Below are 27,256 nucleotides of genomic sequence, written 5' to 3' on the forward strand. Positions count from 1 at the left end.
TTTCAATTCTGCAAAATGAGAAGTTGTGAAGTCTGATCCCACAGCAACATGAATACACTGCTGTAGTTACAATGTGTACCCTTCAAGTCCAAGAGTTGAGAACTTAACCCTCAAGGCCCCATATTGATAGTATTTAAGGGTAGAGTATTTGGGGAAAAAATGTGCCTAAAAGAAGTCACAAGGGGACATTGCACGATGGCATTAGTGGTTTTATAAGAAGTGTGGATCTAGTGTTGGCTCTGGTGGGTGAAGTTCTTGCCACACGAGTAAGAGGACCTGAGTTCCGGAGCCCAGAATTCACACAGAGCTGGATACAGTAGTACACACCTGGAATCTTGGCACTTCTACAATAGGACATAGCCACAGACAACAAAGAGTTCATAGTGCAAACAAAGCTGATGGTCAAGAACTACACTAGAAATTTTGACCTCCACACACATGATATAACAAACCCATGCCACTACATACATGAACACAAATGCACAACACACACACACACACACACACACAGGAAAAAAGAGAACGTGGCTGGGGATGTAGCTCAGTAAAGTGTTTGTTTAGTATGCATGAAGCCCTGGGATTGATCCCAAGCACCATATAAACCATGCAAGCTGATAAATCCAGGCACACATGGAGGCAGTGTTGGTATTCTGTCTAGACTCCACCCCAACAGTTACCTGGCAACAGCCAGATATGCCCCTCCCCACAGTTACCTGGCAACAGCCAAGTAGGCCTGGCCCACTATAAAAGGGGCTGCTTGCCCCCTCCTCTCTTGACTCTCTTGTCTCTTGACCTCTTGTTCCCCTCTCTCTCCATTCCCTCCCCCCTCCTCTCCATGTCATGGTCATGGCTTGCCTCTATACTTTTCTACTCTCTCCTCTCTGTCCTTCTCTGCCTCTACTATTCTCTTAACTCCCCTCCCCATGCCCTAAGTAAACTCTATTCTATGATATACCATTGTGTGGCTGGTCCCTCAGGGGGAGGGGATGCCTTGGCATGGGCCTGCGGAGACATCCTCTTCCCCCACACCTCACCATACTCCCCATAGAACATATCGTCTACCTCTCTATCTTTAATCACAACAGGCAAAAAAATTCGAAGTTTAAATGTCATCCTCTACTACATATCATGTTCAAAGCCAGCCGAATGTCTCCAAGAGGTGAGCTGACCTGCTGTCCTTCAACATGGGATGAATTCTTGAGTATAGGCACCAGGAACACAAGGACAACATTTGAACTGTTCACTGCCCAACTTCCAGAAACTGGACCTTGGCACATGAAGGCTCTTGGTGAAAGATAAGATTGAGATGCCAGAGGACAGCACTCCCTGGAATAGGGCTGCTTTGACTTACTGTGCCAGGGTGGTCATGGGCGTGAGAGAGTGTTTGCTTTTTCAGAGGAAAGGCTTTGCTCTGTTCCATCTCAGGGACTGACAACAGACTGCTCTGTGTTAGGACATCAGTGCCACACAGTAGCCTTCCTTGACCTTCTTCAGCAAGGTGTTGGTTCCTCAGCCACCACCAGGCTCCCCCTGGGGTAAAGGAACACCAAGACAATGGTCTGACTTATAATTGCCTGTGAGCAACTTTAAAAAAAAAATGATTTAACCAAGACTAAGGAATAAATTATGGGTAGTTTTCTTTAAAAATATATTCCATCTTAATGTTTCTGTATTGACTTTTTTGTTATGTTTGGGTTTGGGGAACTTTTATTTTTGGCGATAAGGGGATATGTGGCTCTAGCTAGCCCAGAACTAGCTATGTAGATCAGGCTGGTTTTAAACTCACAAAGATGGACCTGGCTCTGCCTCCCAAATGCTGAGACAAAAGTCATGTGTCACCATGAGTGGATAAGATCTATTTGTTTTTAATTTATATATATGGGTGATTTTGTGTGTGTGTGTGTGTGTGTGTGTGTGTGTGTCTGGGCCTGTGTGTGTGTCTGTGGTGTGTGCACATGAGTGTCTAGTACCCACAGAAGCTAGAAGAGGGCACAGATTCGTCTAAAATGAAGTCCCAGATGATGTGAGCCTCCTCCTAGATGCTGAGAACTGCACTCTAGTGCTCAGCAGATGTATGCACTTTGAACCATCTCTCCAGCCCACTCCCTAGTTCCCCGACTTATACTGTACCAACTATATTAGAACTTGTATCTACAGGGAGACCAGCTACCCTCTAGGACAACTTCTCAAATCTGTACATTACATTTGTAACTCTCCTTTGGAACTCTCTCCTTAAAGATAACAGAAGTGCTGTCTTCAGCACATCTAGGAGTGAACGTCACATTTTCCCCATAACCAGGTCTCCCTCCTTTCATTCCACTATCGCTCTGGCCACACAGGCATGATCCAACCTTGACATCTCTGGTCCCTCTGGTATTAAATAAACCTCCAAATCTTCTAGTCACATCTCCTGCTTAATCCAACTATCAAGAATGAAATCAGCCCATGGGAAATATATCTTTATTTTTCCAGCCAGACAGGATGCCTGAAGGAGGGATGGGGAAACAGAAAACATACTTAAAGAAATAATGGCTAGGGCCTGGAGAGATGGCTCAGTGGTTAAGAGCACTGACTGCTCTTCCAGAGGTCCTAAGTTCAATTCTCAACAACCACATGGTGGCTCACAACCATCTGTCACAGGATCTGATGCCTTCTTTTGGTGTGTTTGAAGACAGCTACATTGTACTCATAGCAATAAAACAAATCTTAAATAAAAAATGGCTAAAGAATTTCTAACATGATGAAACCCACAAATTTGAAGCTATCAATGAACTCCAGGCAGAGCAAACACTTAAGACTACAAAGCCAACCTTAAGGAAAATCATAGCCAAATCAATCAAAAATCAGTGCTACAAAATGTTTGAATTGCTCAAGGGGGGAAAATGTTCTATACAGAGTAGAACAAAAGTCAGTAAATTTCTTTTTAGAAACAATGGGTGGAGGAAGACAGTGAAGAAGCATCTTTTATACCCTGCAAAAATAGCTTTAGAAAGCAAAGGTAAAATAAAGACACAGCAAGGCATACTAAAAGCCAAAAAGCAAAAAACAAAAAACAAAAAAAAAACCCCTATCATCATCAGAATCACCTGTAAAAACATGTCAATGAAAGTTTCTCCAGCAAAAGAAAAATACTACCAGATGGGAAAGGAATGCACTGTGCTACAAAGTTAAATTAAATGGATACCTACATCATTTTATGATTAATCTCTTTAAATGACAACTATTTAACCAAAAATAAAAAGTACATAGATCAAAGAAGGGAGGAATCTGTGAGGATACTCTTTGTAGTCTGAGTTACTCTCTCACTGAAGCCATAGGAGCTGTGGATGAGCCAGCCATGAATATAAACAAGGTATCTGGGGCTGCCAGCATGAACCATGACAGTGCGATTCAAAACTTCTAATAGACAAGAAACAAAGTCACTCTTTCTTTGGTTTCCAGGTCAAATACTTTTTTTCTCCTTCTTGACCATTCCCTGGTCGTGGCTCGCTCTCTCACACACCTCAAGATAATATTTGCAGAGCGATTTGTAGGTAGCCAGCCCTCCAGTCTGTCACCTTGATTGATCCTATAAGAGAAGTACGGAAGTCAGGATTTACATCTTCCTGGTTTCAAAGAGGAACTGAAGCCTGTTGTCCTAAATACACGTCACAGGGTCCTGTGATCCCACTCCCATCCCCACCCGTGCTCCTCCCTCTACACCCAAGCTGCCTCCTTCATGTGCTTAGAACCCCACAGTATTTGGTGACACTCATCTTCAGTCTAAGTTTTGTTTCATTTTTTAAAGATTTATTTACTTATTTTATATGAGTACACTATTGTCTTCAAACACACCAGAAGAGGACATCAGATTCCTTTACAGATGGTTGTGAACCACCATGTGGCTGCTGGGAATTGAACGTAGGACCTCTCGAAGAGCAGCCAGCGAGTGCTCTTAACCGCTGAGCCATCTCTCCAGCCACCATCTTGAGTCTAAGTTTATTTCCCATAACCCAAATCACATTTTCAGAGAACAGACCAACCTCAGAAAACAAAGGAGCAGGTTTGCCTTTAGGTCAGTGCTTAGGCTAATTTGTAAGAAGTTCTCTTAAAGCAATGGTTCTCAACCTGTGGATGGTGACCCCTTTGGGGATTGAACGACCCTTTCACAGGGGTGACCTAAGACCATCTTGCATATCAGATATTTATATTATGGTTTATAACAGTGGCAAAAATATGGTTATAAAGTAGCAATGAAAACAATTTTGTGGAAGAAACCAGGCAGAGATTAAAAGGGGAAAAGGCTTCTTTAACAAAAGCCAGTTAGCCAAACAGAGACAATAACACCCAATTTACAGTTTACCTATCTTGCTAGAAATAGTTCCAATCACCAGTTTATAGAATTTAACCTTACTTACTAAAATAGCTACTAAGTGATAATTTGTCTTAAACAGCAAGGTATGTACGTAAGTACGTAACTACCTTCCTTCAGTATTCACCGTTGTCTGCCTTTGCGCTCCTTCCTCTTCGGGAGCTGTTGTGTGCAAAGCTCACAGAGGATAAGAAGTCTGCACATGCTCAGACAATCAGTGACAGAATGGAGATTTAAAATCACATTAAAATAAGTCTTCTTGGGGCTGGCGAGATGGTTCAGCGGTTCCCTGCAACCACATGGTGACTCACAACCATCTGTAATAAGGTCACATGCTTTTAGGATTCTATCTAAGCTCCACCCCAGTTACCTGGCAACAGTCAGATAGGCCTGGCCTACTATAAAAGGGGATGCTCGGCCCCTCCTCTCTCTCTCTTATTCCTTCTCTTATTCTCTTTCTCTCAGCTTCTCTCTTGCCCCTCTTGGGCTCTCCTCCCCTCCCCCTTCTCCACGTGGTCATGGACAGCCTCTGCTTCTCTATTCTCTCCCTCTCTGCCTCTACTACCCCCTTAACTCCCATCCCTTGCCCTGAATAAACTCTATTCTATGTGTTTACTACCTTGTGTGTGGTCCCTCAGGGGGAAGGGATGCCTCAGCATGGGCCCACTGAGGCACTCCCTTCCCCCACACCACCATAGAACATATTCTCACACCTCTTTCTCTTTTTATGATCACAACAGATGCCCTCTTCTGGAGTGCCTGAAGACAGCTACAGTGTACTTACATATAATAAATAAATCTAAAAAAAAAAAAAAAAAAAAAAAGTCCTCTTCACAGCCAACCTTACAGTAACTGCTGGTTTCTGGCTATGAACAAGGTAGCCCAAGGTGACTGTAGCTCACTGTGTGGGTGAGACTGACCTTGAGCTCCTGATCCTCCTGCAAACACCTTCAGAATACAGGCATGTGCCACCATTCTGTCTTTATGTGGTGCTGGGGACCAAACCCAGGGCATTGCACATAATAGATAAGCACTGCACACAGTAGATAACCACTTTACCAAAGTCGCATCCCCAGCCCTGTTCTTGTTTGTTGCCATTGGTATTTACAACGGAGAGGTTTTGGTAACTGTCACCCTGATGGTGAGCCGGATTTAAAGCAGCATGGAAAGTCAGTTCATGACTGTCGTCTGTTCAGGATGCCCTAGGGGTTTCCTGGTCTACTCAGAGTCATAGCAATAAGCGGTTAGCCCAGCCTCCCTGAACTCTCTCCCCTCCCCTCAGGTTCCTGCAGGCCGCCTGTCTGTAATGTGCATCCTCCCCCATCTTCAGTGCTTACACACCATTTTCTAAGTGACCCCTTTTTTAAAGATGCTTAAAACTTTACCTGTGACCCATCTCCAGCCTTTACTCCAAAGTTGTATCACTAACATGTATCCTATGTCTCTTCCCCCCCAACCCCCCGACCAAGATTTTAATTTTTCTTTTCATTATGTCTTCAGCACCTGAGCAAAATTTATGCTTGGATTTACAATTTTGCATGAGGTCACACAAGAATGAATTAAGGAGCACACTAGATCACCCCTAATGCTATCCCTCCATTACTCCAAACATGTGAAGGACCCTTGGGGAGAAGATTGGGGTAGAAGCGTTCTACTCAACACGTGGGCCTTCTGTAGAGCCTGGAGCCGCATTTGCAGCGGCAAGAAAAAATTGAGAAGATGAGGCAAGAAGGCCAAGACACAGGTAAAAAGTTCTAGAAGGGACTGAGCAGCAGAGCAGAGACAAACCTTACAACACAGCTCTGAGAGCCGGGGTTCGTAGCGCTATCGTTTACAGCTCACTGTTTGACATCAGCATTTTTATGTGTGCAGTTGACTGTACACTCCTCACTGCTTGAGCTCTATACCCATCAGTAACTATGGCCCTCTCCCGACAGCTCTTGGAACCATGAATTCACCCCTGGGTTCTACAGGTTTGACTATCTTAGGGGCTCAGTGGGTGGGATTATGCCGATGTCTTCCTGTGACTGGCTTTTCTAGTTGTTGCTGATCACAGAACTCTTGTTTAAAGACTGAATTCTGGTAGACTTCTCTTCCCATCCTTCTGCATCCCCCCCCCCCCCCCCCACACACACACACACTCGTTTTGTTATGAAGTGTTGTGATCAGGAGGGCTTGCTTCTCTGGGACCCTATTTTCAATTGCTTTGTATTAATGGCTGGAAGTAGGACTGCTTGGCCATTTCTGATGTTTTAGGGCTCCCATCTTCACAGCAGCTACACAGCATGTTAGACACCACAAATAGTTCAGTATGTCCAGACACTTGGTATAATCTTAGCACTAACAAGGGAAAAGAATCTAGCTAGTATTTAAATATTGCCAAGGATGGACTTCAACACAGAATTAGAAACAGTAATAAGGACTTTGTCATCCCTGTATGGGTCACATTCCACCCTCCATGGGCGCCACCACCATCTACTGTCCATAGGCCAACCTGGCTAGGTACTTATAAGTACCCTAGGTGGCCTTGACCATGCATCTCCAGGCTGGAATTAGAAAAATGAGTCACCATACCCAACTTCACATTTCAAATCATCTTAAATTCAGTCCCTGCAACCAGAATAATTAAGAACATTTAAACCCAAAGACACATACAGTGGTCTGAGACTCTGAGGAAGACAAGTTCTGTAATATGTCAGAAGCCCCAGTATTTGGGCAGGTCAGGCCAGCCTAGACTACAACATAGTGAGACAAACAAAATCACCCTCAAATGAGCTGGGGGTAAAAGTCACTTAGTGCTGTCCCATGGATACCAAGTCACAGTGCAACAGATTATCACACCCTTGTAGTATTGCTGGTGTGGAACCTACTGCCATACAAAAGTATATAGCAGTTATGCATGATACACAACTTAGTAAACAACTGCTAGATCTGTATTTGCTGTTTTAGTAGTACGGTCCTCACTAAAAGGCTGCACTGGCAGCAGCCGTGCCACCCAAGTACTAGTTCGACAATCTTAGCTGTAGGAGTTGCAGAGCAGCCTGGGATACACAAGAGAACATTTAAATCCCCCAATCAAGGTGTAGTTACATGCAGGCTTCATGTAGTAGCATTGTGGTGCTGCAACCATGCAACCTTGTTGGATTTTCTGCATTAGGGACTTTTCTTTATGGCCAAAGCCTGGGCATGCTTTGCCCAATACGTGAGACTTGCTCCCTTTCTCCCAGTCCCTGCCCACCGCACGGTTGCTTACAAATACAATGACCTTTTCCTTCTTTCCCACCTGTCTCTGGGCAGCTAAAGATTTACAGCCTGCCTGCAATATTTACTTTCAAACTCTAATAAAATGGTACTATTTCAGGATGCAACTCTGAAATCATACTACGCTTGCAGTGCCCCAGCCATCCGAGTGTCTGGAACTGAATCCTGGATTAGTTGCCCTCCAGTCAATCCTTGGAGGCTAAAGGGTTGAGGGCTGCAGGACACGATGAAGCACCCAACAAGCCAGCACGTACAAACACTCGAGAGAGCCTACTGAGGGACTCTAACTGGCCATCTTACCGTGCCCTGTCCTGGCTTCTCCTGAAATGCTGGGCTGGACTCCTGCTCCTGTGCAGTGGAATCGCTCCCTCTTCCTCTGCCCAAAGGCCTCCAGCCTCACGTCCCCTCCTGCTTTGACTCCATCATCCCTCTATCCAGAAACCAGTAAACCAGTTTCTTTCATCACATTAGAAAAGAAACAATAAAACAAGTAAAAATTTTTAAATAAGAAACTTTCCAGGAACCCTTCTCCAAACATATTCCTGTCACAAGGACAGAATCACTATAAGTTGTAGCACAAACATCAGGCACATTTAAAAAAGGACGATGGTAAAAGGTAAGAGCTTTATTAAAGCATTTTATCACAAAGATGGGAACGTACAAATGAGAAGCATGCAGCCATCCTCTTCCATGGTCAGGTCGAAATGCTATTCCTCTCTATTTCACAGAGCTGGAAACTGCAGATCTTACGCCCAACTCATTCATCTTAAACACTGTATTCACTCCCCAGAAACTATTCAGGGCATCAAACATCCAAAACATAAACCATTATACAAAGAAAGTGCAAAGTTAAAAAAGAAACTATGGAAAGCCCCTCCCCCTCAGTTAAAGGCTAACAATGGCACTCTGCTTTTGCCTAACCTAGATTGTCTTCAGAAAATTTCTAAAATGTGATCCTTAACAAAAAGTTTTTAATAAATGTCCAAAAGCTCCTTAGTGTTTGAAAATAAATGCTCAGACAAGACAGTGCACTTTATATCAAACAAGTCTGATGAGAGTCCTGCATTGCAGCTTTCTGTAAAATAAACAAGACAAGAAGCTGGTATAGGCTTTATTGAGAAGGCAGAATGTCCTCAGGCAGGCAGGTAAGGAGGTGGCGGCTCTTTCTCAGGAATCTTCACAGCCATTTCATAGGTTGGCAAAACATACTGAAGAGAGAAAAGAATCACTTCAGACAAGGTCACTTTAAATTCTTTTCTAAAATAATCAGCTTTCAGACTCTGCGTCCTAACTAGGAGCACACAGTCCTAGGAAAGGGAAGTCAGATCAACAGTTACCGAGACAACAGACAATGCAGCAGCTTCAACTGCACACGCAGTGACACCTGACCCAAGATCAAGAGCTCTGCAACTGTAAGGCTAGGTGGGTGGGAGGAGGGGTGGTCTGACTAAGAATGGCCACCCCATAGACTCATAGACTTGAATGCTTAGTCACCAGGGAGTGGACCTCTTTGGTAGGGTTAGAAAAACTAGGAGGAGCAGCCTTGTTGGAGGAAGTATATTATTGGGGGTGGGTCTCTCTCCTTTCTCCCTCCCTCCCTGTCCCTCCCCCTCTGCTTGTGATCTGGATATAGCTCTCAGCTACTTCTCTAGCACCAGGAGTGCTGCTATGCTCCTGCCATGCTTATATGATAATAGACTAAGCCTCTGAAACTATAAGCAAGTCCTCAATTAATGCTTTTTTAAAAATAAAAGTTGCCTTGGTCATAGTGTCTCTTTACAGCAATAGAACAATGACCAAGACAAGATGGACGGATGAATAATGCAGAGGATGGATGAATGAAGTGGATGGATGGGCAGATGAGTAGATGGATGGACAGGATGGATGAATGGGAATGGATAAATGGATAGGTGGATGGGATGGATGGAGGGATGGATGTGGTAGATGGATGGATGTGGTAGATAGATATAAATCAGTCAGAAATAGAATTCTTCCTCTGAACTAACCTGGAAGATAAACTATCAAGCTAAATTATATATATATATATTTAAAAAATACAAAGGGTCTTTTGACAGGCAACCAATAAAGTTCCAGTGCTATTGTATTTCAAGAGCTGAGGATCAGGGGGAAGAGGCCCCACTAACTGCTCTAATGGAAGCTGTCAGTGTCTGAAGTTTCACAATAATAGGCACTTACAGGACAATGAGTTTCTATCCTGCTCTTTGGGATAATAGAAAACCTTTCTAAAGGTCACTCTAGCCTAAGGTCCTCCAAGTAACAGGCTGGCTCAGTATGGGACATGTGTATCAAATATACTGAAAACCTGCAAAGTAGCAAACAGGGTTCTGAAAGCTGGGCTCAGCACGCAGATACCATCACAATCATCTCCCCAGGGTCCAGGCTTTGGATCTGACAGGTGTATACACGCACTCGCACACGTGCACACAACCATTAGCCCGCATCCCTTAGAATTCTCAGTCAATTATGGAAATTCCGAGCTCGTATCTGTCCAGAAACACTGGTGGGGACCACTAAGAAATAAACCTAACAGTAAATCTGGGCAAACAGCTCTAGTTAGCCCTGGGGGCACAAGATTCCTGGTAGAAAATACTAAATCTTAAACATTCGTGGGTTCAAGCTATTCAAATCTTTGCCACAGTTATGGCAAAGAACGGAAAGTAAAGCCCCCACAGTCACTTGTGGAGGCATCAGTAAGAGCGACAGTTTAGTGAGTGAAGCAGGAGTTAACCTGTGGAGGTGCTTCAAAGGCAGGGTACACGGCAATCTCTGGCACATTTCTGTTGTTGATGTATTTGTAGCAGTTCCAAACACAATTGATTAGGTAAGCCTGAAAGGAGAAACAGAGCTCAGCAGGCTGCTCTGGGAGCAGAGGCCCCTCATCTCTTCTGCACTGCCTGTGGAAAAGGGACCTAGACAAGCCAGGCTCACTCCTGACTTGAACATTTAAACATCACAAGTTTCTCACAGAGACTCTAGCTAGAGATTTAGTTCTGCTAACCAACAGACTGTGGAGGAAATTCCTGTGCTCAAATGTTAGGAATTTTAATGGCTTTCCCTATAAACCCGTAACCACTTTTGAAAACACAAAAGTTCTACTCACTGGACATAAGACAGAGGGGACCCCATCCCTTAAATGTAGTGACTCTGTCACTACAAATCCTACATCAACTACAATCCTGGAAAAAGGTTTACTAAGCAGTCTCACCAGGGCCCCAAGAGTAAATCACAAGCTCCTTACCTTAAAAATGATGAATACCACAAAGAACACAAGAACAATGAACAGGAGGCAGCTGGAATCCAATGCCAGGAGGTCATCTTTGTATGGGAAATCAGGCTGTTAAAGCACAAAAGCACTGGGACTTACAGCATGCACTTGAGCATTTTAAGAACACAACAATGCAGCAGTCAAGAGTGACAGACTACTACAAATCTACACCTAAGACTGCAGCACATCCGAGACCCTTATCATCAGTGGACTAGTCACTTCGGTCTGCCTGATTAATAGCTGAGATAACTAAAAGGTCTGAACTGAGCTAATATTCACTTTACTGGCCACTATCGTCCATTTTGTGCTTTTGACAAAAATATAACCACTTGTATAGCACCCCAACCTTCTTGTCCTGGTTCAGAAAGTCAGGAGGAACTGAGATTGCTCAGGTTTCCAGGACTATTTAGTTTCCCATGAAGAAAAGTAACTTTTCTGGGAGTCAAATATTGGTCCCAACTCTTCATTAGATGGTTAAAAAGAACACAAGCTGGGCAGAAGGGCGTGATTTAATGCTGACAGACTCACTGTGCTGGAAAGGATAGGCTGCATTCTTCTGACTCTGGACAAGTCAGGGGAAAGGCATCAGAAGGGAAGGGAGGGTCTAAAACTGGCCAGGAAAGGAAATACCTTCTAAAGGAAAGGAGCCAATCAGAGGGTAAAAAGAAGAGTCTATAAAAGAGCAGGCTTTCCTACACAGGGCTAGAATACAGCAGGCATGCTGACAGAGTAGAACTAGGGTACAGTGGGCACACAGACACAGGGCTAGGATACAGCAGGTACCAATTAGGGTACAGCAAGCATGCAGACACATTATGATAAAGATGAAACACCAATTCCTTAAGAATCCTAAATACAGTCAAATATTTTACTGAAACACAATTAACTCAACTATCTATTCCACACTGACTGTCTTTATAGACTTCTTGTACTGCATTATCCAAATGGTATGGTTCAACAATCATTTATGTCTTACAGGTCTTAACATGGGAATGATTTTAAGATACTGTACAAAGCAAAGAGAGTTAAAAATAGTACCAAGGCCGCCTCGGGATTTCAATTAAAATGTTTTACTTAAGTGGAAATGTTTAAACAGTACACTCACTTACCAACTGATCCAGATATTCTTTGATTCTTGGCAAGTAAGTGAGAGAACTGATGGCCACCAGACAACTGAGAACGAAGTCAAAAAGTCGGTAGCAGAAGAAAGGAATCAGCCAGCCCACTTGGTACTAGGGAAGGAAAGCAACACTTAGTGCACACAGTTACTACCCCTGGTAACGGACAAACGAGGAGAAGAAAGCACAGCAGACTTACAGAAATGGCTCCATAAACCAGCATCGAACTGATTATAAACATAAGAACAGAGACGGCAAAAAGAACGCAGGCATTATCTACAAAAACAAAAACAAATCTAATTAAGCAACATATGCAATGAAAGAAACTAAATTCTTCATGACAAAATGATGCTTTAAAATGTTTCTGTGTAAATTAACTGTAACTGTTTTCAAAATTGGCCCTCAAAAGATATAAAACCAAGAAAAAAACCCTAAGCCTTATATTAAGAAATCCTAACTCACTGACTCTGTGTAGGACGGAACATGAACCATGTAAATATAGGAAATAGGTCCCTTGTGTACATGTCTAAGTGCAGAGAGACAAAATCTACCAGGCAAGTTGCAACACATGGAGAAGCAATGAAAAACTATGAAAGAATTCACACAAGTTGGGTTTGTGAGAAGAGGGCAAACCTGAAAGAGCAGCTGCTATTTGCTTAACAGATGAGTTATACATATAACAGATGAGTTATACCATGATGTACTACTTCTGGCTTTGGTAAGAATACAACCTGAAATTCAAAGTTCTCCATTAATCCCACCCCAGTGCCTCACACCTTTAAGTTTCACTTCCTTCAGTTGGCCCTCTTTCCCCAACACATATCTATTTTTCTCAACTTCCCGTCAGTGTACATTAACCCATGGTCACCACTCTCTTCAGAACACAGCCAAATAGTCCCAGTCAGCATTTGGCCATACGTGACTGGGTGAGTATCTTCACAGCCTACAGCTGACCCTGGACTCTGACAGACACTAATGAACTAAGAGGAGCCGGAAGTGGAGAGCTGGCTCAGCTTGCTGCCCCTGCAGATCCCAGTTCCCAGCACCTGTCAGGTTGCTTGCAATCGCTTTAACTCCTGCTGCAGAAACTGGACGCCTCTGGCTTCCAGGCACTTGCACTCACATATGCATATACTCCTACACACACATAAGTGAAAACTTAAAAGGAAACAAAAAAGCACCAAAATTGAAGATATTAGATATTTATACAAATGTAACGAAGTTCAAAACTTCATATTAAAAGTTAATAAAATCTAAAATCCTGGGAATTAAGATCTGTAGTACTATAAGCACACTTGTGATCTGGGAACACTTTTCTAAACTGAAATTTAAAAACTAAACATGGAGAAATTGTATGCCAAACTGAGACATAATTTTTTGTTCAAATATTAAATTTATGATATAATTATATATAATGATATAAACTCAACTGAAATCATTTTATACCTGTATTTTAAAGAGAAAACTGATAATGAAAAACAATTGCCATCAGGGATTAAATCAGTTTAAAAGGACAATTTCATTGTTTCTTTTTTTTTTCCTAAGAATTATTTATTTTATTTATTTTATGTATGAGTACATGTAGCTGTCTTCAGACACACCAGAAGAGGACGTCAGATCTCATTACAGACGGTTGTGAGTCACCATGTGGTTGCTGGGTTTTGAACTCAGGACCTCTGGAAGACCAGTTAGTGCTTTTTTTTTTTTTTTTTTTTTTTTTTTTTTTTGGTTTTTTCGAGACAGGGTTTCTCTGTATAGCCCTGGCTGTCCTGGAACTTACTCTGTAGACCAGGCTGGCCTCGAACTCAGAAATCCGCCTGCCTCTGCCTCCCAGAGTTCTGGGATTACAGGCGTGCGCCACCACCGCCCGGCTCACAGTTAGCGCTCTTAACTCCTGAGCCATCTCTCCAGCCAGACAATTTCTATGAATGTTCTAGTGTTACTCCATTTTTAATAGTGGTGTTAAGCCTCTTTGTACTAAACAAGAGAAGTGTACAGTGCATTTTATACTCTACTATAAGGGTCCATCTGACCTACACACCAATTTCTGACTCTGGCTATACATCACAGAAACTCCTCAAAAGTCTCAAACCATTTTTATTTCCCATTTCCCTGTCTGGTCTCTATAGTCAAAGCATACGTACGACCTACTGCCTACTGTCCATTACATTTTATTGTCTAGAAATGCTCTACTGCAGCTCTTGCTGAACAACTTTGGGAAAAGTCATCAAAATACAGTCTCAATAACAAGTTTAAATAACACCTAGCTTGATACTTATTATGCAAAGTATTTAACCATTTGAAGAATAACGCAAGCATAATTTTATCAATTGTCCTCTAATATTCATATATAGTCTACAATTGGCTTTATATATAAAAATTTGGCAGTGATATCTTTTAAAGTAAAAACTTACCAGCCATTCTCTCAGATGAATAGTAATTGCCAATGACTTCATACTGAATGTTGACAGCCGGCATGGAATTTGGATGAGTCACCTCCACAGTCAGCAAAATTGCCATCAACAGGTTGACCACCTGAGAAAGAACACCTTTACATTAACTCCTACCAGGGAACAGTCTTCACAGACTCGATGCTGCTATACTTAATACTATTTCACCTACAGTAACAGGACTATGAAATAGGAGACACTCAGATAAAACATGTATTACCACTGTGAGAACAGTTTAAAAGTCATAGCCTGTGCAAAGATGCTTAACCCTGTGCTAATGCCAAAAAAAATAAAATAAAATAAAATAAAATAAAAAAACAGAATGAAATGCAGAGAAAGTAAAATTGGGGACTCACTATAGCCTGTTCATATTCAGAGGCACATTATTTCCTCACACACCCATTAGAGACTGGTCAGTTGATTTCCCACATGCAAATTCTGCCACTCCTCCGAAGCACCCCCATGTGTTTTGTTTAAATTTGAGGGAGTCCCTTCCCTCTCCCTACATTGGCCTTAATTCTACCTTTTGAGTCAATATGTTCATCTAATACCCAAAAGCAGCTTCCAAACACTGTAGTAACCAAATATTTAGGTCCTCAAACCACCCCTCTAGCATATTTTAGCTACCTGCTTATTTCCCCTTTGAGTACGTTTCAGTGTAAAGGACAAGTTCCCCAATCTGGCTTATAATTCCAAAGATAACTGTACTGGCTCTGTACATTTTTGCAATATCACACAAGAGTAACTCTATACAACACCTATACTTTTCCTATACTTGAGCCAATAAACTACCTGCCAAGTGCAGTCAATATATCTGTAACTAAATTCATCTTTAGATTCCTGCCCACCATGATTTCCTAGATCTGTATTTTGACATTTTTCTCTAGTTTCATCATTCTGAAATGTAATCATGAAATAAGTCTCTACTTAAGACACACACACACACACACACACACACACACTAAGGCTTATCTTGAATCACTGGCAAACATGTTGCTGAAATCTCATCATAATCCCATAAATTCCTCTAGTCTTATCAGAAATATAAACCCTAGGTTTGGAGAGATGGCTCAGAGGTTAAGAGCATTGACTGCTCTTTCAGAGGTCCTGAATTCAATTCCCAGCAACCACATGGTGGTTCACAGCCATCTATAACTGGATCTGATGCCCTCTTCTGGTGTATGTGAAGACATCAACAGTGTACTCATATAAATAAAATAAATAAATAAATAAATATAAACTCTGTTTTAAAAGATCTACTATTTAGAGCTCTAGTTGTAGTTCCTTGTAGTTTCTCAAGAGGTATGGTCTGCAAGTATCAGAACAGTACAGAAATCAGTAAGGTCTGAAGAGAATACTAACTCCATAACCAAACTTCACAGAATTCACCCTCCTCCTTGTAGAAGTCTAAACATTCGACACTCCCGATCTTCTATCTGCAACATCTGAAACTACTCTCTCCTGTCCACCCTAAATGAAGGATGAATGATGACACCCAAGAAAGGTATTTTCTTACAGCAGGCCAAGTCTTCAAACATGTAGAGAAACAAGCCATATTTTATTTTCAATTTAGGAATGTTATCTTGTGTTGGGAAATTAAGTTTGAAATTCATTTGGCAAACTCTTGATGAGCAAATTATCATCCTAGTAAAACAGCTTTGCATAGCTCAGAAAAACATTCACGTTAAGAAAAACATGCAAAACTAACTACCAAAGGAAGGAAATGAAGTGCCAAAACTACTTGGGGGGATTTAAATATATACAATATATAATATATATTATACATATGAAATATATATATATAATATAGATTCACATGAGTATGTGGTTATACACATGCACAGTCCACAGGTCTAAAATAATATCACATATATGACTCTTTAAAAAGCCATTTTTTCTTCTATTAAAAACGTCAAGTTTTCCACTGTCCTGGCCTAGTATTATTAGCAACATTTCCAGGTTCATTTCACTGTGGTCCGTACTTTAAATATGATAATAACTATCCTGAAAAAGCAGTACTTGTGATCCTAAGCACTTACTACTGAGCACATATAGAAATTTCACTACTGAACTCCTTGTTGGATTTTTCAAGAAATTAAAACCGTTACTCTATAATTTAAGAAGTCTTTAAGATATTCTACTACAAACTACTCCAAAATATTTATGACTCTTATTCTACTGTACTCAGGAAATTGAAAATAAAGGCTTGTGAACCTAGTACCAAGGCTAGGTAGAATACAGCAGGTGTCAAGAACAGGAGAAGCACCTATCACTTGAGAGACTTTAGAAGTCTTCTGTACACATAATATGAGTAAATAAGCAGTAAGAAAACAATGAAGAGTCTTTTATTTGGTAGGAAGAAAGAAGCTCAGGTCCAGACAAACAATTTCTCCTTGTTTCTTCTTTAATGACAGTATTTATACATTTGACATTTGTTATGTCTTAGTATACTTAGCCAGCATGGACTGACTGGTCAAATCAAGACATAATATTCCATAACCTTAAAACACTTCACTGTGGTGAAAACATACTCACCCTGCATAGTACTTTCAGATTTTATAAATGTAAATTTTGACAGCCATAATTACCCTCTGTGCAAGAGAACACTAATTATACTCCTATCCCAATGCTTACCGGCCCCTCCTCTTGCCTTGTAGTCTCTGGTGGCCACTATCCTGTCCATAAATTGAGCAATTTTGTAATCTGAAAGTAAAGTCATTTATTTGCCTTCCTGTAGCTTGATTATCTCAGTTGTATCTTCAGTTCTATCCACACTGCTGCACATGTCAATTTGGTTCATTAGCACTAACAGTATCCCTTGTGAACATAAACCACATTTTCCTTATCCACTCTTATCAATGGATACCTCAGCTCCCTCCCTCCCTCACCTACAGTGAAGAGGACTGCATTAAACTAACCGTGGGCTGCAACAGACCTCTTTGATCCAATGATTATATTTTCTATGGGTAAACATCCACTAGTAGGATTTCTGGGTTCCTGAGAGCCTTTCTAACCTGAGAGCCTCCGTACGGCTTTCCCACAAGTGTCTATACTACAGCCCTGTACAGAGCAGGTCTTCCTTTCTCCAACATCATTTTTTGGTCTGGTGACTGGCATTCACTCACTGGAGGAGATGCTACCTCATGACTTAGAGGGTTTTCATATATGTGTTGGTCCTGCTTATCTCCTTTTGAGAAATGTCTACTCAGCTGCCTCCTTTTAAATGTGACTATTTGCTTTTGCTGTTGGGTTCTTGATATACTTTAGGTATTAATCTCTTGTGATAAAGTTTATAGAGTCCTTCTGCCATTTCTATAGGCTGTCTGCTCACTGTTCTGATTCTACAGCAGTAAAGTAGCTTTTCAGATTGATGCAATCCTGTATGTGTGTGTTTTCTTTTGTTGCCTATGCATTTACATTCTTAAACAACAATTTCTTATTCAGACTATCCTGGTTGCGGGTGTGTGTATTGGGGGGAGGGTTCCCTCTGGTCAATCCTACAATCACCTGGGAAGACTGGACTCTCATTTGAGAAAATGCCTAAATTAGATTTTCCTGCAGTCAAGTTTGTAGTTCATTTTCTTGATTAATAATTGGTGTGGGAGGGGAGGGCCCAGCTCACTGGACATGGTGCTATAGGACAAGTGGTCCTGGATGGCATAAGAAAGCAGGCTGAGGGCTGGAGAGATGGTTCAGCAGTTAAGAGCACTGACTGCTCTTCTAGAGGTCCTGAGTTCAATTCCCAGCAACCATATGGTAGCTCACACCCATCTGTAGTGGGATCTGATGCCCTCTTCTGGTATGTCTGAAGTCAGCTACAGTATAATCATACACATAAATAATTCTTAGGAAGGAAGGAAGGAAGGAAGGAAGGGAGGGAGGGAGGGGAAGAGGGAGGAAGGGGGAGAGGGAGAGGGAGAGGGAGAAGGCAGGCAGGCAGGCAGGCAGAGCAAAGCAGTAAGCAAAGTTTCTCCGCACCTCTGCTCTAGCCTAGGTTCCTACCCTGACTTCCCCTTTATTATGGGCTTGTTATATGCAACTGTAAGCAAAATAGTTCATATCTATTTTTGTACCAGGACTAGGCTATGTGGGTTATGACAGCTTTACATTTTGAAACTGGGCAGTGTGATACCTCCAGCTTTAGTCTAATGCTTTTAGTTGCTTTTAGTGATGGTATTTCATCACAGCGACAGGAACCCTAAGACACAGACTTTGTCAGTACTTCCCCTATATTCTCTCCTAGTAGGTTTAGACTGACTCAATTTTATACTAAAATTAAAAGTATTTTGTAATATTTAAGTTGGCTTTTATTACGAGAGCAGGGTCTAGTACGTGTCATTTTCATAGTAGTGTTCCCTGAAGAGAATGTGCTTGCCCAGATGTGTATCTCTGGCACGTCTGTTGACAATCACTTGGCTGTGGGGAGTGTGGGTTTATTTTTGTGTTCCCATTCTTTTCCATTGGTCTCTGTATCTATTTTTGTACCAGGACTAGGCTGTGTTGGTTATGACAGCTTTCAATTTTAAAACTGGACAGTGTGATACTTCCAGCTTTGGTCTTTTTACTCAAGACTTCTTTGGCACAGCCTTGAGTGGTTCCACTCAACATTAAGGAACTGTTTTCAAGCACTAAATGAAGGACAACATAGAGGCCCTACCTTACACTTGCAGATCCGTTTGGGTACGATAGCATCTAACAATACTAGTTTGGATTCATGATCACGGGATCTTTTCATGATTTGGGACTTATTCAAAGCCTTTGTGGCTGTTTTCTTCTAGCTGTAGATTAGTTTTCACCTCCTGGTTAAAATTACTCTTAGGAGAGTTTGTTTTGCTTGCTTTGCTTTTTTAGCCATGACACATGTGCTTTCCTAACTCCTCTTTCAGATAGTCCACGACTGTACATAAACACACTATTTTTGAAGTTGTTTTACTACTCTTTAAATTTATTAATCCTGAGGTTATTTTCAGTTTTCAGGAATTTCTATATACTTGATTGTATCATCTGCAAATGCAGAGCCTTGACTTACTCCTTTCCTATCTCTGAGCTCTTCATCTGTTTCTCTTACCAACTCCTCTGGCTAGGACTTTCAATAGTATGTTGAACAGAAGTGTTAAACAGAAGCAATGTTAATTTGGTTTTTGATCTTAGAGAAGAGCTAATTTGGTATGGTGCTAGCTGTCAGTATTATCTGACTTTTATTGTGTTGTATATCCACTTTAAGAATAAATACTTTCAACTATGATGTATGTGGATGTTTTGCCTGCATGCCTGCTAGTTAGTATGCCACTTGCAGACCTGATGCCTGGAAGAAGCTATAAGCTGTCTGTTCCCTGGAACTGCAGTTATGAAGTTGTGAGTCACCATGTGGGTATTGGGAACTGAACTCTGATTCACTGGGTCATCTCTTCAGCCCCACCTTTTTCATGTAAAAGGACGGTAAAATGTATCAACCATGTAACTGCAGCTACTGAAATGGTCAGAGGGATCTGGTTCTCTGTTATGTATATCTTTTACTGATTTGCATGGGTTGAACCATCCTTGAATCCTTAGGAGGAAACCCACTTGATCCTGAGGATTTACTTTATGATGTGATGTTGAGTTCTGTTTACCAGTATTTTGTTGAGAATTTCTGCACTGTTCATCAGAGATACTGGCCTAGAGTATTTTGTTTAAGAGGTTTTTAAAATTATTATTATCGTTTGTTTGCTCCATGGAGAATAATTTGGAAATATAGTAGTGGCTCTTTGAATATTTTGTAGAATCTATGGTGAAATAATCGGACCCTGGGCATCTCTTTGTTGGCAAAGTCTCACTCCTGATCTGATCGCACAACTTGTTCTATTCTGGTATTCTCCTTGTGGCCCATCTTTGACAGGCAAGTTTCCCAATTTATTGGCAGATAGCTCTTTGTACTAAACCCTCAAACTGCTCTGTGTTACTGTAGTATCAACTGCATCATTACCTTCCTCATCTCTGACTCTGATTTTTTTTTTTCTTCCTTTTAGCCTAGCTAAAGGTTTGAAAACTTTTCAAAACCTCACCAGGCAAAGGGAAGCATGTCTATAATCCTGGCACTTGAAAGGCTGAGACGGGAGGAGCGCTGAGAGTCTGAAGCCATCCAGAGCTGCAGAAGACCATCTGAACGAAACAAAAACTAAACATTTTCAATTTTGTGGCCTTTCTAAAAATTTCTATTTCTGATCTTATCTTTTATCTCTTCTTTCCTTCTCCTAGCTTTGGGCTTAGGTCTTGTTTTCCTAGTTAAGAAGTATCACTGGTTTTTACCTCTCTACTTCTGATGTAGGTACCCTGAGACTGTGAACTCCCTCACACTATGTCCCTGGGGCTGAAACACTGTTTTTATTTTACTTGCTTCAAGAAAGTTTGAATTTGTCCTTTTTAATCTCTTCTTTGTCCATTATTTAGAAAACTGAAGTTTCATTTCCAGGTTTTGACATCACTTCCCCTATTCCTCCTATAATCAGGAAGGTTACTGTATATGATTTCAGTTCTGAAAAAAAATGCTCAACTTGATTTGTAGCCAACATCAATTCTGTAGAATGGGCAACTCCATCCCTGCAACCCACAATGAAAGCCATATAGAGCCGGATGTGGTGGTCCACACCTTTAGTACCAGCACTCAGAAGGGAGAAAGAGGTAGATCTCTGAGAGCTAAGGCCAGTCTGGTTAAATACAGATCAGCCAGACAGCCCACACCCTGAAAAAATAAAGCAAGCCTGTGTCCAATCCTAGCACTCCTACTGTGAGAAGGAAGTGGAAGAGTAGAGGAATGGAGGGTCACCCTAACTCCAGGACAGCTGCTCTGGAGTAAGCAACCTGGCAGAAAACTTTAACAGAAGGAAAGGCAAGAACTCTTTTTACCTAATCCATACACTCAGCATGACACATGCATGAACACACACACATACTCACATATTTAAACCTAAATCTTACATCAATTACCCCAAAGGTGGACTTGAGGGACGAATACATTAAAGTTTTTTAAACAACACATTTGAGTGTTTCACCTCCATAAATGTGTGTTCCCCATTTGCATCTCTGGTGCTCTCAGAACGGAGCCAGAGCATATTGGCTCCCTGGGAACACAAGTTGTTGATGGCTGTGAGCTGCCGTGTGGATGCTGGAAATAGAACCCAGGACCTCTGAAAGAGCAGCCGGCACTCAACCACTGAGCCATCTCTCCAGTATCAATCCTTTAAAATTTTGGGTTTTTTTTTTTTTAGTAATCATCATCCCCTCAATCTTCCCTCAGCATATTTTGTCCCAACCCAGTATCTTTTGAGACTATTATTATATATCTGCTTTAGGATAGAGCACCTTCAGGTGAACCAGTCTATAAAAATAAACACAGAATTGTCCAATGATAGAGATCAAAACTGATCATCTTCAGAAAAGATTTTTTGTTGTTGTTTACTATGTTTAATTTATCAACTGATTTATCTCTATTATTGCTTAAGAGATAAGTCATTCCATAGTGTCTATTGAAGACCTCAAATGTTCTAGTTGGTAATAAGTTAGCTTCTAGATGCGGTTTACAGACTAAGACTGCTCCACCCTTCTCCTCATCAATGAGAGCCCCTACACATAAGATTTTTGGTGCCACAGGGATTAAAGTCAGGCAGCACTCTATTTCATGGAGGATGACCACCAACTTCTGATTCTCCTGCTTCCACATTCCAAGTGCTAGGATTACAGGTTACATGCCACCATGTCTAGTTTCCTTGGCATGGTAGATGGAACTCAGGGCTTTATGCATGCTAGAACCATTCTATCAGCTGAGCTCTGTAACATCCCCAGCCCCTAGATGACCACTCTATACTCATCTACAGCTCCAGCCCCAAAGGACACTTTCAGTGGAAAGAAAAATGAGGAAAAAGATAAGCATACTCTGTACAGTGAGTACATAGAGCAGACCCCCACAATGAAGAATCCTGTGCACGAGCTGAGATGTAAAGAGCACATGCATTAACTAAGAAAGATTTACCTGGAACTGGCCAAGTGCTAATGGCTGACGCTGGATGAGTTTTAGTATTATTCCACTATTTTTGTAATATTTCCCTTAATAGATTATTATAAGGGAAGATTATTATTAAGAAGATTTCCTTAATAGAGTATTTAATTTAAAATGTGAATTATTGGCCCACAACTTAGCTCAGGGGGTAAAAACACTTGCAACACCTGCTTGATGACCTGAGTTCAACCTTCCAAACTGTCAGAGGCAGGAGAAGCTCGACAAAGCTGTCCTGTGACCTGAACATTTTAAAAAGAATTTTTAAATGAATTAAAGTGCAGAAGAGCATTTCAGAGAGAAGAAATAGCAAGTACTAAAATCACAAAACAATGTGGGGAAGACAGGAACTGTCAGCTATAGTTATTTAAAGAGCCAAGACTAACAGATCAAAGGCCCCTGTGGCATGAGCAATCTGTCTTCACTTCTTCCTAACACTAGGTTACTTAAGGCTAAAACACCCATGAGAAAGTCCACCTCTAGTCTACAGGGTGAGTTCCAGGACACTCAGGGCTACACAGAGAAATCCTGTCTCAAAAAAACAAAACAAAGAACAGAACAAAAATGTACATTTTATCATGAGGGTTATTTCTTGAAACAGGCTTTTTAATCCGATATTCATGACTTAGTATGTACTTGAGTTCAGATCTCCTAAGAATTTTTTAAAAAATAATCTGGCTTCAAATGATAAAGAAGTAAGCTTGAGGAATGTAGAAACTGAAGCCTGAACTCATTCTAAAGTCACATAATATTATTTATGCACTTCTTGCACATTTAAACCATCAAATGCAAACTCTTCAGGCTTGGTACCTCTGGCAAATATAACTGATTCTGGTTCTATGCCCCCTAGGACTATTCAACCATTAATACTTAAGGGTTGGGTTTGGTTTGGTTTTAGAGCTAGCATCCTATGTACCCTAGGATGGCCTATTGCCAAGGCTGAGTTTGAACTTCTGATCCTCCTGATACCACCTCCCAAGAACTCACATTATAGGCTCCATTCAATTAACCCTTTGGCATACATGATGGTATGTAAAAACCCTATCAATGTTAATTCAATAAATCAATGATATCATTATCAGTCACTAATAAGAGTGTGCTGGCCCAGAAGGAGAAGAGCTGTGCCTCCAAGTTTCAAACACCACAGAGAGAATTATAAATGCAGGCCTTGGTCCTGAAAACCTGGCTCATCATTATTCTCCCACAGATCTTACTGTCCTCCTGGAATCAAGCGGCAGTGCTCATGACAAAATGGTGAGGAAGGGAACACTGGCAAGGCGGAAGGAAAGAGGAGGAAAGGTCATTCTAGCTGTTGTCATCTTGTGTCTCTGCTATGGCAGTGGAATGCATAATTTGGACAAGACCTCTTTATTTGGAGGCATTATATATTATACTGTTTTCATCTCCCAAGTGCCCCCAACTAGCAGAAAGGATCTCTTCAAACTACTATAGAACTAAGGCTTGTACATTTTTTAAAGTCACCAACAATAAGTAAAACAAATGTTCTTTTCCGCCCCTTAGTCTGATTAGAATCTGCCATCACTGTGTACCTTTCTCCTTTGTGCCTGTAAGTTCCATTTTCCTGGCTGTGCTCCAAAGTTCTTTGTAATACCATCACCATTAAGGGATGATGTCATGACCAAAGTAAGCAGAACTAGAATCTATCACGCACAATACCAAAGTCATGCAATGTGGGTGATCTATCCCCTTTGTCTGTTTCTCAGAGCCCTTTACACTGAAGACTGGCAACAAATCTCTTAAAGGAATTAAAACAAATCAACTGAAGCCGTTTGCAATATTCTAAGCTGAAAGTTGATCTAAGACAGCATCTTTTCAAAGGGGGGGTGGTCACACCAAGAGCTTCTATTGTGCTACAGATTTAGACCTCTCAATCCTTACTTTGTTAAAAAACAAAAACTGTCCTTGGGTGGGGGAGGAAGGGGTGCAGTTAGGAACACTAGTTGCCGTCCTGGGTGCAATTCCCAGCACTTACACAGCTAACACCCATCTGCAACTCCAGTCCTAGGAGGATCTAGCCCCTTGGCCTCCATAAACACTGCACACAAGTTCCTACAGACAAATATGCAGACCAAACACCACACAGTGAAATAAAAATACACAAAAACTAAAATAAAGGGGAAAGTGCTTGCTATAGAACTTTTCAATCTGTTCATTTTTATAAACAAAAGTCACAGCATCAAAAACTTCGCCTAACAAAAAGAAATGCTGCCAATATAGCTGAATGGGTGGGGTTTTTTCCTTCTTCAAAGGGTTTGAAGCCCTTTGTAAGTGCAGAGATGGAAGAAGAAAAAGGAAGATGAAGTTTTCAGGCAAGAGTCCCAGACTCTGATCCTATTTTCTTTGCTAAGCTCAAGGTGAGGTCATTTTCTAGGAGAAAGCAGGGAGGGTGTAGGTAAGACAAAGATGGGGAAGATAGAAATTAATCATTTAAAAGAATGGAAGAAGGTGAAGGACAACGAAATTAAAAATCCATACTCTCAGCAAAAAAGGAAAATAAGAGAAATTGAGATATACAACCCAACTGACTGACATTAACTAGTCCAGGTCCAGGTCAGTTAGTGTGTGCAATAGGCAGTTTCTTAAAGAAAATGTAATTAATTCTACAGAAACAGTAGGGTAACTTCCTGAGTACAAAGGTACCGAAAACGTGAAAATAATCTCAGCGCTAGCAAACCAAGCCACATTCCTGCTTCTCTGGAGCTCTTTTCTAGTGTACATTAAGGATACAAGACTGAAAAAATCAGCAATCCTGCAGAGGTCTGATAATCCCCTGGGGTGGGCTGTGAAACCATCTGCCTGAGAAAGATTTTCATTTGGTGTTCTGCCAAAGTTACTAATGACTTCAAGATACTGGGCGGGGAAGAGTAAGAGAAGGAAGCGAGGCAAGGGGCAAGCCTCTCCCCCCTTTGCTCTTCATGTAAGTATCACTGCACACTATCTCTAACGCTACTTCCTACCACCCACTCCCCACTCCCCCACCCCACGACGAAATCCCAAAGTCATCCAAGAGGTCATGACAAATTCCTCAACGCTTCGGCAAAGTTTAATTGCTTAAAACTACCTTCAAAAAAAAATCATAGTTTTGGAAATCGCGACAAATTAAGCCCAATATAAACAGATACTAGGAACTAATTTGGAAAAAAAAAATCACAAAAAGACTTTTTACCGAATCAGGAACCAACAAGCCCGTCCATCTGCTGTGACAGAATCACGCAGATCCTGGAGCCCAGAAAATGTCAGTAGGAACATAGTAGGCTCTCAATAAACATCTCTTCCAAACCCAGGCGGCCTAGCGATGAAAAACCACCTGACAAGGCAGGGAGAGGGGGGTGTACTGTGGAAAATCTGACCCACTGTAAATCCTGGCTAACGTCTTGACTCAAAACAGAGGCTTCTCTGGCTACATCACCGAATGCCTCAACCAAAACTGCAGGAAGCCACCGGAACTGGATTTCGCTTTCCATTCGGACAAAACAGTATCCGAACAGGCTGCGTAACTGCAGGACATTAATGGTTTCGATGGGGGGTTGGGGTGAGGTGGGTGAGGGCTGCGCACTTTTCGAACCCGAAATAACGATCCTATTCCCGTCCCCTCCTAAATCCTGGTGAGCCCCATCTCGTAAAGTCCCCAGCCTCAGTTCACAGTTAGAAGCACCCCAAAAAATAGCGCCCCAACAACTTTCACGTCCCCGCCCCCCGCCCCCCAAGCCCACTTGTCGCGCAGGCGCACTAGCCTGGTGGAACGGCCCTGCCAGCCAGCCCTTACCATGTACCAGGTCCCCAGGATGATCGTCCCGGTGCGGACATGGCAACAGCCGCAGCACCGGGTGCTGTAGAACCGGTCGCTGCGGCTCCGTTTGAAAGTCATGGACACCATCGGGAACCCCGCGGGCCTCGTTCTCGCCCAGGCCCCTGACAAAAGCTTTCGGCCCAGCGGTCCAACCGAGACGACTCTGCGACGCTGTCCAAAGCCAAACGACGCGTCTTCTGGCCCGCCCTCGGCCCGGGCCCCTGCCAACTCCTGTGCGCCTGCGCTCTGAGCGCCGGGCACCGTTCTCGCGGGACCTCGACTCGTGATGTCTCCCTCCGCCTTCTGCCACATACAGACCAATGAAGAGTGGAAGGCCGGGTTACCTGCCTTCTGATTGGAGAAGGTGTGGAGATTGAGACAGCTCACGTCCAATCAAAAGTTCAACTCTCCCCGGCACTGTTTGGTCGCGCTGCGCGCGGCTAGGCTCTCTGTCTGGGGTTGTGTGAATTGAGGGTAACTCGGTAGTTCACCATCCACGAGACAAGCTCGGTAACAAAGCGTATAATCTGAGAAGGATGAAGCAAGACGGGGTTGGTGGCAGACAGCGGGCGCGGAGATATTTGGCGCTGTCTTTTGCCACGTTGTCTTTGTCACTGCGATGTCCACGTGACGTGTTCGTGCTCTATTGTTGGGCCTGTCCGGGCGTGCCCGTGGGGGAAGGGGGCGGTGCCTGTGGGGAAGGGGCGTGGCTACCCTTCTGGCGTGGTCCTCTAAGCTCTGATTGAGAGGAGGGCTTGCAGGAGGATAAAGGATTGGATTCCTGTCCTTCCCCCATCTCTCTGAAGCCTTGGAGGGAGCCAAGAAATACCACTGGACTCTGCCAAAGGCCAAGGGATTAAGGAAAATGACAGCATGATAACGTGGAAAACCCGCTTAGCTGTTGAGTTTATGCAGATAATAGTGATATTTTTTTTCTTTTGGACAGA

General features: G+C 42.2%; 1 protein-coding gene across 1 annotated transcript; it reads right to left on the reverse strand.

Annotated features, from left to right (window-relative positions):
- Positions 1-8,217: 8,217 nt before the first annotated feature.
- Laptm4a (lysosomal protein transmembrane 4 alpha) lies at positions 8,218-26,546 on the reverse strand. The gene is made up of 7 exons (XM_052186125.1): positions 26,286-26,546; positions 14,431-14,551; positions 12,216-12,292; positions 12,008-12,130; positions 10,872-10,967; positions 10,362-10,460; positions 8,218-8,820 (listed from the first exon to the last, which is right to left on the reverse strand). The coding sequence occupies exons 1-7, from the start codon at positions 26,394-26,396 to the stop codon at positions 8,746-8,748; spliced, it is 702 nt and encodes a 233-aa protein (XP_052042085.1). The 5' UTR covers positions 26,397-26,546; the 3' UTR covers positions 8,218-8,745.
- Positions 26,547-27,256: the final 710 nt, after the last annotated feature.

This window comes from Apodemus sylvaticus, chromosome 6 (genome assembly GCF_947179515.1).
Source record: "Apodemus sylvaticus chromosome 6, mApoSyl1.1, whole genome shotgun sequence".
Lineage (NCBI taxonomy): Eukaryota > Metazoa > Chordata > Mammalia > Rodentia > Muridae > Apodemus > Apodemus sylvaticus.